Source organism: Chiloscyllium plagiosum, chromosome 34 (assembly GCF_004010195.1).
Source record: "Chiloscyllium plagiosum isolate BGI_BamShark_2017 chromosome 34, ASM401019v2, whole genome shotgun sequence".
NCBI classification, from domain to species: Eukaryota; Metazoa; Chordata; class Chondrichthyes; order Orectolobiformes; family Hemiscylliidae; genus Chiloscyllium; species Chiloscyllium plagiosum.
In genome coordinates this window covers 5334372-5352252 of record NC_057743.1, presented here as the reverse complement: position 1 = coordinate 5352252, position 17881 = coordinate 5334372, and the positions used below count along the sequence as shown (strand labels likewise).

General features: G+C 41.9%; 1 protein-coding gene across 3 annotated transcripts in view; it reads right to left on the bottom strand.

Annotated features, from left to right (window-relative positions):
• Positions 1 to 17420, bottom strand: part of ldlrad2 (low density lipoprotein receptor class A domain containing 2) — a 36608-nt gene extending 19188 nt beyond the window's left edge. For 2 of the 3 annotated variants that reach the window (XM_043675528.1, XM_043675527.1), the window contains exons 1-4: positions 17038 to 17420; positions 12529 to 13047; positions 3680 to 3829; positions 1968 to 2129 (exon numbers count right to left, since the gene is read on the bottom strand). In XM_043675528.1, the coding sequence (XP_043531463.1) occupies positions 1968 to 2129; positions 3680 to 3829; positions 12529 to 13047; positions 17038 to 17119 (913 nt within the window). In that variant the 5' untranslated portion in view covers positions 17120 to 17420. The remainder of the gene's footprint in view (positions 1 to 1967; positions 2130 to 3679; positions 3830 to 12528; positions 13048 to 17037) is intronic. The other variant, XM_043675529.1, reaches the window with a different exon arrangement.
• Positions 17421 to 17881: the final 461 nt, after the last annotated feature.

Sequence of the window (17881 nt, the reverse complement as noted above, 5' to 3'; positions counted from 1 at the left end):
ACTCCGGCCTATCACCCTCACCTTGACCTCCCTCCACCTATCGCATTTCCGACGCCCCTCCCCCAAGTCCCTCCTCCCTACCTTAGCCTGCTGGACACACGTTCCTCATTCCTGAAGAAGGGCTCATGCCTGAAACGTCAATTCTCCTGTTCCTTGGATGCTGCCTGACCTTCTGCGCTTTTCCAGCAACACATTTTCAGCTCTGATCTCCAGCATCTGCAGTCCTCACTTTCTCCTGTCTACATACTGTGTCAGGAAGCCCTCCTGCACACACTGGACAAAAACTGACCCATCTATAGTACTCTTACTGTAGTGTTCTCGGTCAATATTGGGAAAGTTGAAGGCCCCCATGGCAACTACCCTTCCTCTCTCACTCCTATCGAGAATCATCTTTGCTATCCTTTCCTGTACATCGCTGGAACTATTCAGAGGCCTTTGGAAAACTCCCAACAGGGTGACCTCTCCTTTCCTGTTTCTAATCTCAGCCCATTCTACCTCAGTTGGCAAGACCCCAAACATTCTTTCTGCAACTGTAATACTGTCCTTGACCAACAATGCCACATCTCCCCCTCTTTTACCATCTTCTCTGTTCTTACTGAAACATCTAAATCCCGGAACCTGCAACAACCATTCCTGTCCCTGCTCTATCCATGTCTCCGAAATGGCCACAACATCGAAGTCCCAGGTACCAACCCATGCTGCAAGTTTACCCACCTTATTCCGGATGCTCCTGGCGTTGAAGTAGACACACTTCAAACCAACTTCTCGCTAACCAGTGCCATCGTGTGTCCCTGAAACTTGATTTCTGGCCTCCCTACACTCAATCTTTTCTATCCTCAAGCTACAATTTTGGTTCCCATCCCCCTGCTGGATTAGTTTAAAACCACCCCAATAGCCTTAGCGAATTTTCCCTTCCCCCCCCCCCCAAGATATTGGTACCCCTCCGGTTCAGATGAAGACCATCCTGCTTGTAGAGCCCCAATTATCCAAGAATACAAAACCCTCCCTCCTGCACCACCCCTGTAGCCACGTGTTCAACTCCTCTCTCTCCCTATTCCTCGCCTCACTAGCACATGGCATGGGCAACAAACCAGAGACAACAACTCTGTTCGTCCTAGCTCTAAGCTTCCATCCTAGCTCCCTGAATTTCTGTTGAGAAACATACCAGCCATAATTGAGTGGTGGAGCCAAATCCAAGGTTGGAGCCTTTGATGGGCTGAATGGCCTAATTCTGATTCTACATCTTGTGGTAGTTACTGCCTCGTTAAAACATTCCAGTTTTGCGAACGGGAGATGAAAGCACATTAGCTGTGACCCCACCAATCTGGAAGAGGTGTTTGGGATAATGGCTTTTTATGTGTTGAAGCATGGGTCAGTTATTTTAAAAAAAAATGTTCTTGCTAACTTATGCCTATTGCCTTGCAGCAATTTCAATGCTGCAGTGTTCTAGAAAACGAATGATTTCCTTGTGTGCTGTGGCTTTGGGTTTAATGGAGTGTGGATAATTATTGAAAATATCGATGAATTCTTCTACATTTGCTTCCAAATATCCTATACATCAACACACATTCAAAAAGTGATGTTACCACGTCATTGCATCAACTAATAAAGGAGTCAATCAGAATTAGAAAGAAGTCTCCCAAAAACTAACCCCCAAAAGTTGAAATATACCTCTCAAGGTGGAACCCTTAAGAGAAAAATAATCCTGCGCCCTGGGTACATGACAACATTCCGTGGTACTTGCTGTAGCCAGGGACACGGGGTGCCATCTCACAATTCAACAAACTCTGGGTAGGGGTCAGTGTCACAGGATACTCTTGGCATGATGCCAGTGTATTCAGAAAGTTTGGAAACCACCGAAACCATTGTCGAAGTGCTTTCATTCTAAGGTAAGAAACTTCAATGAGCACTGTCAACTACACTAAAATTAAAGGAAAAATTGTTAAGTCATGATTTAAACAAAGTACCTGAGGCAGAGTCTGGATAAGGAACACTGTGTGGTAGAAGGTGATGATGTCTATTTGGTGTTTGACAGAGAGCAGTGAAGTTGAAGGAAGGTGACAGTGAATTGTTAGGCTCCATAGTGCTTGGGCTGCCTTTACCAACACTGGCTGAGCTAAACAAAATCTCTACAAAGGAATAAGATTACAATGAATGATAACAACAAGATCAAATAAGCACTTGTGTAATTAAAAGGATTTTAAAAGGTTTAATTATAATCGCAGAGTGCCATACATCCACAACGGTACATATCCACCATGCAAAATACTGTTACTGATCATTTAAGCAGATATGTAACTAAATTAAATACCATATTGACTTATTATAAATTAATTAAGATTTCCCACTGTAGAATAAGAAACCAGCAGTTTTTTCAAAACGTTTTTCAAAGTCACTAGCCATCAGTCTTAAGCACTACACAGTGACTGGTCACATTGCATAAAAAAATGGTCAGTTGGATTCAAGGTCATCCCAACTGTCGGTGAAGTCTTTTTGACATGCTGTATCGGTAACACAGCAGCTGATTTGCACAGAGAAATATCCCACAAAAACAGCATGGTGATATTAGCTATTTGTTTTTAGAGGTTAAAATTACCCTCTCCATTTTGATGATGTTGGTTGAAACATAAATATTAGCAGGGGGTTTGGAGAGAACTTTGCTCATCTCTCCACCATCAGCTCCTCCAATCACTTTCCTCTCACACAATTCCTCATTTTGCCAAAATGGTAGTGTCTTGAGAACCCAACACCCCCACTCCTGCAGCATTATTAGCACCACGCTCTCACCACCTGAGCCAACTGACCGACACAGACTTTGGAAACATATGCAGCATGTTTTCTGTGAAAGCTGCTTGCACATGCTGGTGTGACATTAATACAACTTTGTGCCATACAGGAACATGTCCACCCCCTTGGCTATCCAATTCTGGCATGCAGGACAAGCTGCCTGGCTTTCAACCTGCACTAAAATGCAAGGCAGGACACAACTATTCTGTGATTCAGAATGAAGTGCGAAATGAGATATGCTAGAAAGGCAAGGCAAGGTAGGGGTGCTGTCCAAATGAAAATGAATCCTCATCACTAACTAAAAACAATGCTGCTGAAGGGCTTGGAAGGTTCTGCTGTTAGAACTTTATTTTTACCTCATCTCTGTGTGGTTCCTAGGCTTGCATGTTGAACATCAGCAAAGGGTCATGGGAATGGGCAGAAGACCATTGGTTGGCATGGAGGTATGAAAGGCCATGGTGGGCTGAGTAGGGGCATAAGGAGAATGAGGGGACATAGGGGTTTATTGGGAGTGGTGTGACGTCGCATACGTTAGAATGAAAGGGAAATGGGGGTGGGGAATGAGGGTATTTCATACTTTGTTCTACTTTTAATTACATTCAGCACAGTACTGTTGGACCAAGGGAGCCTGCGCACACATCCCAGGGTTGCCTAGTCTGACTCCCAGGAAATCTCACCAACTCAAAATAAATAGCAATGCATCATCTGATCCCACAGCAAGTTTCCAAAAGGTAGCAACAGTTGAACAAATATATTTCTGATTCCCGGAATAGTGTTGGTTTAACCAACCAAAGGTACAATGAAGTAAATACCCTTCTTCTGTGCAGTACAGTCCTAATTATAATTAATGCCACTGCCTGAGTTCTGCTTAAGGCAAATCGATCAGACTTACCTTTGCATTTTGTTGGATGAAGTTCGGATTCATCACTGCCATCTCCACAGTTATCAATACTTTTGGAATCACAGACCAGACTCTTGGGAATGCATTTTCCATTTTGACACTGGAAATACTGCTCTTCACTGCATGCTGAAGTCTCGAATCCTGCGATTTAATACTTTAAAGTTTTAGGATCTCTACATTCATCATTATTACTACTTCTATTTCCCAATGTTCAAGCCAGGATATTGTCTTTGGTACCCAGTCGATTGTCCATTACAGTGCCCAAGATCAGTTTATGAACATGATGCTGACAAAGGAAAAAGGGTGGTGGCGTGGCTTGGAATGATTTGGCACAAAGTTGGCATTGACTATAATAGGCCATGCCAAACAATGGCTCTTCACCCATCTCCATAGTGCTTTATAGTCCCTATGCCAAGAGGTCACAGTCTCATTATTACAGACAACTGCTTATAGACAGGATTTTCATTCTAATGCTGACTGACTCTTCATAAGCAAGCAAGCTACATAATCAGATATTGAGTCAATGCTCAAAATGAGCTGTTGGAGCATGTTTGATGGATATGTCACAGTGAGGGGAATTGTTATGAACTCCTTCTCAATCTCTCTTTTGCCTGAGGCATGCTAAACCACCACCATTAGTCTCGCCTGCTAATGAGAGAGCAATCCTATGGTATGGCGGAACTATGATGACTTTACATTTATTTTAAGGATACTGATGGAACAGTAGAATCATAAAACAGACCCTTCAGCCCACTCATCCATGTTGACCAGATATTCTAAATAACTCTAGTCAGACTTCCCAGCATTTGGCCAATATCCCTCTAAACTCTTCTAATTCATGTATCCATCCAGATGCCTTTTAAATGTTGTAATTATACCAGCCTCCACTTCCTCTGACAGCTTATTCCACCCTCTGCATGAAAAGTTGCCCTTTAGGTCCCTTTTAAATCATTCCCCTCTCACCTTAAACCAACGGACTCTAGTTTTAGACTCCACACCCCCTCCCCCCCAACCTGGGAAAAGAACCTTGTCTATTCACCCTATCCATATCCCTCATGATTTTATAAACCTCTATAAGGTCATCCCTCAGCCTCTGATGCTCCAAGGAAAATCACCCCTGTGTATTCAGCTTCTCCCTACAGGTCAAACCGTCCTACCCTGGCAACATCCTTGTAAATCCTTTCTGAACCATTTTAAGTTTCACAACGTCCTTCTTATAACAGGGAGACCAGAACTGCATAGTGATATCTTCATCACTATCCTATCTACTTGTGACTCCACTTTCAAGGAACTATGAACCTGCACTCCAATGTCTTTGTTCAGCAACACTCCCCAGAACTTTACCATTAAGCATACAAGTCCTGCCCGGTCTTTCCAAAATGCCAAGCTCCAAGATATGATTTCCCATGCACAAAGCCATGTTGACTATGCCTAAACAGTCCTTGCCTTTCCAAATACATGTAAATCCTGTCCCTCAGGATTCTCTCCAATAACTTGCTCACCACCAATGTCAGTTCACCGGTCTAGAGTTCCCTGGCTTTTCCTGACCCTTTCTTAAATAGTGACACAACGTTAGCCAATCTCCAGTCTTCTGGCACCTCACCTGTGGCTATTGATGATACAAATATCTCAGCAAAGGGCCCAGCAATCACTTTCCTAGATTCCCACAGAGTTCCACAGTACACCTGATCAGGTCCTGGGGATTTATCCACATTTATGCATTCCAAGATATCTTGCGCCGCCTCCTCTGTAATATGGTCATTTTTCAAGATGTCTCTATTTATTTCCCCATGTTCTCTATCTTCCATATCCTTCTTCACAGTAAACACTGATGCAATATACGTGTTTAGTATCTCCCCTATCTCCAGCAGTTCCACACATAAGTGGCCTTGCTGACGTTTGAGGGGCTCTATTCTCTACTTAGTTACCCTTTTGTACTTATATGTATTGGTAGAATCCCTTTGGATTCTCCTTATCCCGATTTGCGAAATCTAGCTCAAGTCCCCTTTTTGCCCTCCTGACTTTCCTCTTAAGTATATTCCTATTGCCTTTAAACTCTAAAGCTTCACTTGATCTCTGCTGTCTACACCTGACATATGCTTCCTTTGTATTATTGACCAAAACCACAATTTCTCTAGTCATCCAGCATTTTCTATACCTTCCAACCTTACACCTCACACTAACAGGAACATACTATCTCTGGACTCTCATTATCACATTTCTGAAGGCTTCCCAACTTCCAGGCATTCCTTTACCTGCCCCATTCAACGTTTGAAAATTCTTGCCTAATACTTTCAAAATTGGCCTTCCTCCAATTTAGAATTTTAACTTTTAGATCAGGTCTACCCTTCCTATCACTATTTTAAAACAAATAGAATTATGGTCGCTGGCCCCGAAGTACGCCCCCACTGACACCTCAGCCACCTGCCCTGCCTTAGTTTCCAAAAGTAGCTTAAGTTTTACATCTTCTCTAGTAGGTACATCCACATACTGAATCAGAAAATGTTCTTGTACACTCTTAAATTCCTCTCCATTCAAGCCCTTAACATCATACCATAAACCTCTGGAGGGTTACAAGGTAGCCAGGAAGGAACTGAAGAATGGACTTTGGAAAGCTAGAAAGGGGCATGAAAAAGCTTTAGCAGGTAGGATTCAGGAAAACTCTAAGGCTTTGTACACTTATGTGAGGAACAAGAGGATGGCCAGAGTGAAGGTAGGACCAATCAGGGTTAGTGGATGGAACTTGTGCCTGGAGTCGGAGGTGGTAGCGGTGGTCCTTAATGAACACTTTGCTTCAGTATTCACTAGTGAGAGGGACCTTGTCATTTGCAAGGACAGACTGAAACAGGCTGATAAGATTTATGTTAAGGAGGAGGATGTTCTGGAAACTTTGTAAAACAGGAGGATAGGCAAGTCTGCTGGGCCAGACTGGTTATACCCAAGGCTAATACAGGAAGCGAGGGAAGAGATTGCTGTGCCTTTGGCAATGATCTTTGTGTCATCACTATCCACTGGATAAATACCAGATAATTGGAAAGTGGCAAATGTTATTCCCTTGTTCAAGATAGGGAATAGGGATAACCTTGGGAATTACAAATCAATCAGTCTTATGTCTATGGTGGACAAATTATTGGAGAGGATTCTGAGAGGCAGGATTTATGATTACTTGGAAAACAATAGTTTGATTACAGACAGTCAGCATGGCTTCATGCCTCAAGCCTTATTGAATTCTTTGAGGATGTGACAAAACAAATTGATGAAGGTAGAGCAGCGGATGTGGTGTTATATGGATTTTAGCAAGGCGTTTGCTAGTTAGGCTCATTCAGAAAGTAAGGAGGTATGGGATACAGGTAAATTTGGATGTAGAATTGAGTCAAAAAGTGTGGCACTGGAAAAGCACAGCAGGTCAGGCAGCATCTGTGGAGCAGGAGAGTCGATGTTTTGGGCATAATGTCCTGATGAAGGGCTTATGCTTGAAACATCGACTCTCCTGCTCCTCAAATGCTGCCTGGCCTGCTGTGCTTTTTCAGGGCCACACTTTCTGACTCTGACTTCCAGCATCAGCAGTCCTTACTTTCTCCTGGATACAGAGTTGGCTGACCCATGGAAGACAGAGGGTGCTAGTAGATGAAAAGTGTCCAGCCTGGAGCTCGGCGACCAGTGGTGTTCCGCAGGGATCAGTTCAGGGACCTCTGCTCTTTGTAAATTTTATAAATGACTTGGATGAGGAAGTGGAAGGGTGGGTTAGTAGGTTTGCTGATGATATGAAGTTTGCTGGAGTGGTGGATAATGTGGAGGGCAGTTGTAGGTTGCATTGGGACATTGACAAGATGTAGAACTAGGCTGAGAAGTGGCAGATGGAGTTCAACCTGGAAAAATATAAAGTCATTAATTTTGGAAAGTCGAATTTGAATGCAGAATACAGGTTAAAGGCAGGATTCTTGGCAATGTGGATGAACAGAGAGATCTTGGGGCCCATATCCATTGATCCCTCAAAGTTGTCACCTAAGTTGATAGGGCCTTGTTAAGAAGGCACCTGGTGCGTTGACTTTGATTAGCAGGGGGACTGAGTTGAAGAGCTGCAAGGTTATGCTGCAGTGCTACACAGCTCTAGTTAGACCACACTTGGATTATTGTGTTCAGTTCTTGTCAACTCACTATAGGAAGGATGTGGAAACTTTGGAGAGGGTGCAGAGGAGATTTACCAGGATGCTGCCTGGACTGGAGGACATGTCTTACAAAAAAAGGTTGAGGGAGCCAGGGCTTTTCTCATTGGAGCTAAGAGGGACAAGAGGTGACTTGATGGAGATGTACAAGATGATAAAAGGCGTAAATAGAGTGGATAGCCAGAGACTTTTTCCCAGGGTGGAAATGGCTGTCACAAGGGGACATAATTTTAAGGTAATTGGAGGAAGATTTAGGGGAGATGTCATCTTTTAGATTGGGTTACAGGTTTTGATTAATCAATATGTAAATATCAGAACTTCTTTCAAGATTAAGCGAGTGGGCAGATGGAGTTATCGGTAGGAAATTGTGAAGTCATGCACTTTGGTAGAAAGAATCAAAATGCAGACTATTAGTTAAATGGAGAGAAACTCCAAATAAAATTGCAGTAAACAGGGATTTGGATGTTTTTGTGCATGAAACTCAAAAAAGTTAGCACACAAGTGCTGCAAGTAATTAAGGTGGCAAATGAAGTGCTGGCCTTTATTGCTGGGGGTTGGAGTTTAAAAAGAAACACAAAAAAGTCTTGCTACAAGCAGTATATTGGTGGGGCCTTACCGGAGTACTGCATGTAGTTATGGTCCCCATATTTAAGAAAGGATATGCTGGTTTCGGACTCTAGTTCACTAGACTGATTTGTGGGATGAAGGGGGCACTTATTTAGAATGGCTAAGCAGGTTAGCCCTTTAATCATTAGGAGTTTAGAAGAATGAGGGGTCATCCTATTTAACATAAAGGGTTTTGGAGAGGCTTGAAAGGATATATATATTGAGAAAATGTTGCCCAAGTTATGGAACAGTTACAGAATAAGGGAACATTCATTTAAAACTGAAAAGCAATTTTTTTTCTCTCCCAGAAGATAATGGATGTCTGGAATTCTTCACTCCAGAGAATTGTGGAGGCTAGATCACTGAAAATAATAAAAGAGAAGTTTTTTTTAAAAAATATCTAGGCACTGAGATCCTTATAGAGGCATGCCTGCGACGCCAAACGTCCTACCCCTGTTCCTATTTCTTATGTTTGTTGGTTCTTATGATCATTCCTCTACTTTGTCACAACCACCAGTAGCTACAATACAACACAGCATGGACGCAGAGGAATAAAATCCAGTTCAACCAGGTGGAGGGCAAAGCGTGCAGGACACGTGGCAAAGATCAGAAAGATGAAAGGTAGTTTTGCATTTACATAGCACGTTCCATGACCACCAGATGTCTCAAGGTACTTTGCTAATTAAATTCTTTGTGATGTTATTCACCATTGTAAGGCATAGAACACAGTAGCTGATACACGCTTAACAAATTTCCACAAATGACAATGTGATAATAACTAAATAATTTTTGTTGAGATGTTGATTGAGGGGTAAATATTGGCCAAGATACAGGGATATTTCCCCTTTTCTTTAAACTAATGCCACGTGATCATTACAAACTGCCCACCTAAGCAGCAGAGTGCCTTAGTTTATCATCCCATCAACTTTGCCCTCAGAGTCTTATTCACTGAAAGAATGCAGAAACTGTTCAGGCATTGGAAATGGGAAGTCAGAAAGTGTGCGCTGAGTTGGCCAGGCTACAAAATGGGGTCAATAATAATCACAAGATCATAAAATCATACAGCAGAGAAGACCATTGTGTCAAAGCCAGATCTTCAAAAAAGATTAATTAGTCTCATGTTCCTTCTCTTCCCCCCCATAGACTTCCATTTATACCTTGCTGAATCAGGACTATGAATGGAAAGAACATGCAATTTCAAACACCAGGGACACATTATGTAACTGACAGCTGATACTACTTTGAAACAACAGCTGTATGTTAATGGTGATTAATTAAAAGAGGATTAAATCTAATGTAGGTCTTTGTTTTCTTGCCAAGGAACCTAACCATAAAAGAGATTTCAATCTCAGGCTGCAGGAAAAGGCCAGATGTTTTCTGCTGGAATTAGATCTTCCACCTCAGACAGGTAAGCAGAAATGCTGAAAGCTGAAAATTTGTAAACATAGCTCTAAAATGTCCCCCAATAATGGCAGGAAAGGATGTAAATTTCCAATTGGCTCTGTAACCAGAGGGCTCTGTCTGTCTCTTCTAAATTTCTGGTTTCCAAGGGTTAGACCACAGACTTCCATTGGGTTGGTCTACGCCTATAGGTAAAGTACCACAATAGTTCAGCAATGCCTTCTTCAGGATGGCTGATCAGGAGACCACTAGCCGTCAAGGTGTTTTGGAATTATTTATGGGCTGTTTGGCCATGTTATGAATACGGCTTTCATAATCAACAAATCCGGACACAGAACTTGAATTCAAAGCATTCTTACCCCTGGATCAGAAGAGGTGTAATGCTCGATAATTTCACATATGCAGCATGTGCCCTATAAACATTAACGTTTTCCATGTTATTCTGACTTTTAATATTTTTAAAAATTGTTCTAGTTCAAAAGTAGCACAGGGATCTCATTGAAAAATACAAAATTCCAACAACGCTGGTCAGGTTGAATGCAAGGATGGGATTTCTACTGACCAAGGATGGAGCTGGGGACACAGAACAAGAGGTTATGGTCTCAGGATGGGGGTAGGTCATTTGGAGCTTAGGTGAGAAGAAATGTCTTCACTCATAAGATATTGAAACTGTCGAACTCTCTCCCATATAAAGGGTGAAAGGCCAACAGACTGAACATATTGGCAAAAGGCTAAAAGGGGTTAAGGGGTATGGAGAGATGGCAGGGGTATGGTGCTAAAAGACAGGATCAGTCATGAACATATTGAATGGCAGAATGGGTTGAATGGACTGAATGGGCAACATCTGCTGCAATTTTCTAAGTTTCCAGTTCTCCCATCAAACATTTAAGGCTAGCAATATGTGTTCAGCCACTGATTATACATCTTTCCCCAAGTTAAACATCTGCAAAGGAAACTAAGCTTGGATTAGGTGCATAATGAACAACAAATCCAACATCGAGCAATGGTGTAAGACAGACAAAGTTAAAATGACTTACATCAAATCCACTAGGCAAAAGGGAGGACTGCAGATGCTGGAAACCGGTGTTTAGATTAGAGTGGTGCTGAAAAAGCACAGCAGGTCAGGCAGCATCCGAGGAGCAGGAAAATCGACGTTTCAGGCAAAAGCCCTTCAACAGCCCTTCCTGCTGAAGGGCTTTTGCCCGAAACGTCGACTCTCCAGCTCCTCGGATGCTGCCTGACCTGCTGTGCTTTTCCAGCACCACGCTTGTTGACTCTGATCCCCAGCATCTGCCGTCCTCACTTTTTCCTCGTGATTAACTGTCAATCAGCATTTTTCATGGTAATGCATTTACAAATCAGGTTTTACTTGCCAACAAATCAAATATCTCCCATGATACAAAGCTTGGTTTTCCCCTTAATTTGGTATTATAGAGTCATTCAGTCCTACAGCTTGGAGACAGGCCTTTTGGCCCAAACTGGTCCATGCCGACGAAAATGTCTGTCCTCGCTAACCTCATTTCCCTGCATTTGGTCCATTTCCTTCTAAACCTTTCCTAAACATGTATTTGTCTAATGCCTTTTAAATGTCGTTAATGTACCCACCTCAACCACTTCTGCTGGCAGCTCATTCCATATGCGTACCACCGTCTGTGTAAAAAAGGTGGCCCTCAGGTTTCCTATTATTCTTTCCCCTCCAACCTTAAACTGATGCCCTGTAGTCCTTGATTCCCCAATCCTGGGAAAAAGACTGAGTGCATTCACCCTATCCATGCCTCTCATGATCTTATACACTTCTATAAGATCCCTCTCTCAGTCTCCTATGCTCTAAAGGAAAAAGGTCCTTGTTTATCCAACCTCTCCCTATAACTAAGACCCACTGAGTCCAGGCCACATCCACATAAATTTCTTCTGCACTCTTTCCAGTTTAATAACATCCTTCTTATAACAAGGTAATCAAAACTTAACACAATACTCCAAGTGCAGCCTCACCAATGCCCTGTATAAAAGCAACATAACTTCCCAACTTCTACACTCAATGTCCTAACTGATGAAAGCCAGTGTGCCAAAAGCCTTCTTCATTGCCCTGTCTACCTGGGAATCCACTTTCAGAAAACCACGCATCTGAATTCCAAGGTCCTTCTGTTCCACTACGTTCCTTACGGACCTACCATTCACCATGAAACTCCTACCTTGATTTGACTTTCCAAAATGCAGGACCTCATACCTATCTACATTAAACTCCATTTGCCATTTCTTGGCCCACTTCCCAAGTTTATCAAGGTCCTCCAGCAACTTCTGGTAACCTTCCTCAGTGCCCACGATACCACCTATTTTAGTGTCATCAGCAAACCGGTGTTCTTGTGATTTGTCCTGATTAGTGCAAGATGAGAATCTTCAACAAAACGGGTCTTTTTTTTTCCCCCCAACAATGACCAATCCATCCTTCCATAATTGACATCAGTAATTTCTTGAAGACATTTGCTCGTATTTTAAAATCAATAGGAATAGACTATGCAAATACACAAATGATGTTGATATTAACACTGATTTTTAAGTGTTTAGCAAGTGAATTCCCCTTTTAAGCTACACATCTCAACCCTTTCAAAACTTGTAATAGAAGAATTGTACTTTCTCTAAATGTAATTAACAAAACATATATTGTACCTGGTTGAAAAGATGTGAAATCTCCAACAAAGTCCACTCGGGGTTGTTGACCTCTGGTGACCAGTCTTAAGGTCAGGTAGTTCCCAGTTGATAAAACTGGCTTGGGGATCCTCTTCCCACATAGAAGGGAGCGAATAGGTGGTGAATGTCTATCCTTACCATCATAAAATCGTACATACGATCCAGCATTGCATGTGTCAATAACCTCCTCTCCCTGAAGTGGCAGGCCCACTCTTTGTCCTGGTCTGGAGGTACTCAGCAGGGACAGAGTTCCTGTCACATTGGGCTGCAGCAACTGAACTGCAGTGATAGGCTGAAGAATAGAAGACTCTCGGAGCAGACTGTAGACCAAGAAGAATCTGAACTGGAACTGAATTTTGTCCCTGGGGGAAATAGCCTCCATGGTGAACTCACAGTCAGTCCCAACAGTGACAAAATAACCCTTTTGAGATTCTTGATGCGAGTTGATAATGATCCCATCGGCCCTGATGCTCTGTCCACAGGAATCCACCAGACTGACTTGGAGCAGGAGAAAATTGAATTGTATTATTGTTTGTTCATACTGGTTATTCAATAATCTGATAAAATTCTTTTTCAAAACATTTGATCCAGTAACTTTGACTTCTGTGTTTAGCAGTATGAAGTGAAATGTGATATGGTGCTATTTTATATGATTGGTCTTTTACTGAGACCTTGGCGTTTCACCCTGAGTTTAAACGGTGTACTTAGGAATGCACATATGTTATAACTTTTGTATGCTTGTTTCTCCAATCTCATCTACCCTCAAACTAACATCCAGATGCATTTTATATCAAAGCATTGTGATCTCTTAAGCATATTGTCTCATAGAACATAGAAAAATACAGCGCAGTACAGGCCCTTTGGCCCTCGATGTTACGCCGATCCAAGCCCACCTAACCTACACTAGCCCACTATCCTCCATATGCCTATCCAATGCCCATAAAGAGGAAGAGTCCACCACTGCTACTGGCAGGGCATTCCATGAACTCACGACTCGCTGAGTAAAGAATCTACCCCTAACATCTGTCCTATACCTACCACCCCTTAATTTAAAGTTATGCCCCCTCGTAATAGCTGACTCCATACGTGGAAAAAGGTTCTCATGGCCAACCCTATCTAAACCCCTAATCATCTTGTACACCTCTATCAAGTCATCCCTAAACCTTCTTTTCTCCAATGAAAACAGCCCCAAGTGCCTCAGCCTTTCCTCATACGATCTTCCGACCATACCAGGCAACATGTTCCTTGCCAATGTTGACCCTGTCTGGTAATATCAGACGTTCTGCTGTAAATTCAATTATGAATGTTATAAATGACTTTCCATTGTGTATTCCGACTTGGAACATAATTGTCCAATATTAATAAAATGTTAAAATATAAAATAAAACAATGAAAAATATGAAATACAGAGAGTGTACTCATTGCAAGGAAATGGACACCACAATAGACTCCTTGGAATTTTCATAAATTACCCCCAATCGTATGAATAGCTTTTATTGAAGCTTCTAAGAATTGAACTTTCTATGAATTGAAGTTACTTTCTTTAACAATGAACACAATCTACTCCATCTTGTATTCCACGGGGCAAACAGTAGTAAAGTAAGAAAATGGGACTTTTATTAGGGTTCTGTGGGAATCCTAATGAGAGAAATGCCAGTGCTTAGATCTATCATTGTCTTTTCCCTCAAACTACACGAGCAAAGGATGACTTGGAGAACACAGATTTACTATGCTTCTCAACATTTATTAGTGAGGTTTCCAGGGGCTGAGGGAAGTCTGGTTAGGATATTCAGAAGAATGTTTAAAGCTAATTTGCTATGTTTATCCCTGAAGTTTATTGTTAGCAGGTTCTCTGAGCCTGTTTGACTTTACACTTTGGTGACTGCATTTGAAAACATTATCTTGAAAGAGTTATTTTAAAAATTCCTCTGCTACAGGATGCCTTTGTTTGCTGCACTACTTACGCTACATCCCCCAAACACCACGATACTCAGCAGCTATAAGTATCTGTGAATTACAGCAAGTACACTGCAGTTAAAATTGCATAAGGCAGCAATTGATACTGGGAATCATTTTGCTCCCAGACCTCTCCTTCATGTATCAGATAAATAAGGCAATGGTTATGCTGCATACCAACCTTAAGCTGGTATCTGCAGCTGATCTTTTCCAAATGACAGCAGAGGAATTATATTGCAGTGCCTCTATATATTTGCAGTTCATCAAGAGGGCTCTGTGCACATGTGAAATATGCGATTATACATTTTGGTAGAAAGAGCATGGAAAGACACTATACAATAGAGAGTGCTACTCTAAAGGGTTTGCAGGAACAGAAAGGCCTGGTTGTAAATGTGCATATGTTAGTGAAGGTGTTAAATGATTTACAAGAATGGTTCGAGGGATTAAATAAAAACTTTAGTCCTGAAAATAGATTGGAAATGGTGAAACTCTCTCCATGAGGAAGAGAAAACTCAAATGAGATTTATAGACGTTTTCGAAATGAGTGGTTTGAATAGAGTGAATAGGAAATACTGTTCCTGTCTGAGAAAGGGATCAAGAACAGAAATGCACAGATTTAAAGAAATATGTTTGATGTGAGGAAAACATTTTACCACAGTGGGTGGCTTGAGTTTGGAATGTACTGCCTGGACATGTGGTAAATTCCAATCAAGGAATTCAAGGGGCATTAGGTGATTATTTAAATTAAAACTGGCAAATGAGACTAGATTGGGCTGGGATATCTTGTCGGCATGGACAATTTGGACCAAAGGATCTGTTTCCGTGCTATACATCTCTATGACTCTATGACTGTGCCCCCATAGGTCTCAGTGGCAAGGAGCTCCAATGAGTCACAACCCTATGGGAGAATAAATTCCTCCTCAAATCAGTTTGATGAGTGAGGGCTGTACAAGGGAGCTGCAAAAGCGAGGTGGAATAGCGTCCTATCCTCATCATCAGCTTGACTAACACAGACTCAATAGCAGACATTATTCAACTATCCTGATCTACACAGAAGTAGCAGGAAAGAGAGTGCTGTTAAAAAATACTAAGGTCATACAGCATTCTGATGATCTGTATTGTCTTCTGGTCAAGTAACCTGAACAGAAGGAGTGCTAAAATTTCATAAAATGGTAGGGGTGTATGAGTTTACAGCGAGAAAAGATGAGGCTGAGGAGGGATTTGTAAGCAAGGAGGATAATACCCACCAAATCAAGTAAAAAACATATATATTTGAGCTCTTAATGAATTCAAGACAAGAACAATGTCCCTAAAAGTATTAGCATATGGTCATTTACTAGTCAGAATCTGTAACAATAGAGGAAACGTAAAACACAATTCAGGACCTTTAAGAAGAGAAAGTCCAAATTACATCTGGCATCCAAAGTTCAATTCCCACAATCTGCAAAAGGAACCTGCCATAATTTTAGTTCAAATAATGTCAGCCCCCCCAGGAGTATTATCTGTAAACAATTGCTGCCTGTTAATTGCCAACATAACGTGTGTAAGGTATTGTTTAATTAGAAGCCAATATAGTTGAGTGAGCAGTGCAGTAACAGGTGAACAGGACTTGGTGCGTTAGGATACAGACTGACAAAATTCATACATTGAGTAACAAGAGAGATAGACTCAGCAAAGTGGGACTTAACGGCACATTCCAGATCTTTGGAGAGGAAATGGAGCTCAGTAATGGAGTTGAAAGCTGGAAAGGTAGAAGGCTCAAAATTTTAGGAGAGGACTGGTAATGGCAGACGTCAATGGCGTGGGTGCAACACCTTAGGAGAGAGAGCCATTTATCAGAATCAATTATCATGAAGAACAGGAAATGGAGCTGGATATTTAGCAGTCTGGTGAGAGAGGCCTTGTGTCTGCTGGATATAATCCCCGAGAGGTAGTTAAGGACTTGATTCAAACTGACGTTTCACGAAAATAAAACGAAAATGAATTTGAAAGTTATTCATGAAAAATTTTGAGATTATTTGTAAATGTTTTTATTCTGGTCGGTTTAGTCCACGTTGAATTTATTAAAACGAAATACATTGTACAACATACTCGATGAGAAAATGCGAATATTAACTTTAACTCAACAACCGAACATTATAAGAGACAAAAGCGTTCAGCTTAGAAAGGAGAATGGATTGTGAATTCAGGGGAAGGAGACATGAGCAGTCAGAAAGAAGCAAGTTTAAAACAGAGGGGTAGCTAGAATATGATATTGAATTTAATGATTTATTGTCGCTTGTATTTTGGGGAAAGATACAGTGAAAAGTGTCACCTGGACATTTGAGAAAAAATCATGCAAAAGGGTCGGCCAAGGGAAGAAAAGGGGAAACAAATACAGACATTGAAACAAAAACCGAACGAATCACAAAAGCTGCTGAGCTTTTCCAGCAATTTCTGTTTTCGTTACAGAATTTGAAGCCAGTTTAAACAGGGAGATCTGGGGGCACTGCCTACACTCAAACCCCCAACTGAGGACAGGTCGGGATTTACCTGTTTGCATGGAATCCACATGAAGAGTGTTCAAAATGAGGAAGAGAATGGCCCGCAGAAATCTCCCCAGGGTTCTCTCCATCTTCTCTCTCCTTTTAACGAATCTCACTTTTCGGAATGGACGAGGTAGGATATCCTAGAGCTTGGCCCTCTCTGAGTTCACACGACCGGCCCGTTCTACCAACAAACACAGCATTTCTTGACCAAACATGCGGAGAACGAAAACAGGGGGCTGTGCTGCGGTCCTTTCCCTCTCTCAGGCAGGTCTAGGTTTTGAAGGGAAGTGGTGGCGGGAGATCCAAAGGAACAAGGATGTTTGGTGCACAAAGAGGCGACAGTCTTTGTCCATTTTATCCCCCTCATGTATGCTTTGGGAGAAACCATGGAAACAATGCGAGTTTAATAGAGCACAGAAGGCAGTGAGAGGAGCCGAGGCAGTGACACGTCTTTCTGACAATGCTAGCTGTTTGACAATGCCAGGTTTTACAAATTGCAGAATTAATAGTTCTGCCCTTCCTTCGAGTGTTTACCACTGAGCACTTCGAAGCTGGCGACGAACCGCTTTTGTACGTCGTTCAGTTGTTGGCCTTAAGGTCCAACTCATTAAACCAAGATCTGGCGCCTTGCCCCCCCCCCCCCTAGAATGAAGCTTGAGACACCAACCCGCACATTTCAAACTATTTGCCTGGAATCATAAAACTTGGTGCAAAGCGCCAGGCAGACACCAGAAACACCGGCTGACAGTGTTATTCAGCATTACTAATTACACACGCTATTATTTGCAGTAACAGACAGCAATGGTTCACAGATAACTCTTCTCGGGGGACTGACACTATTTGAACTA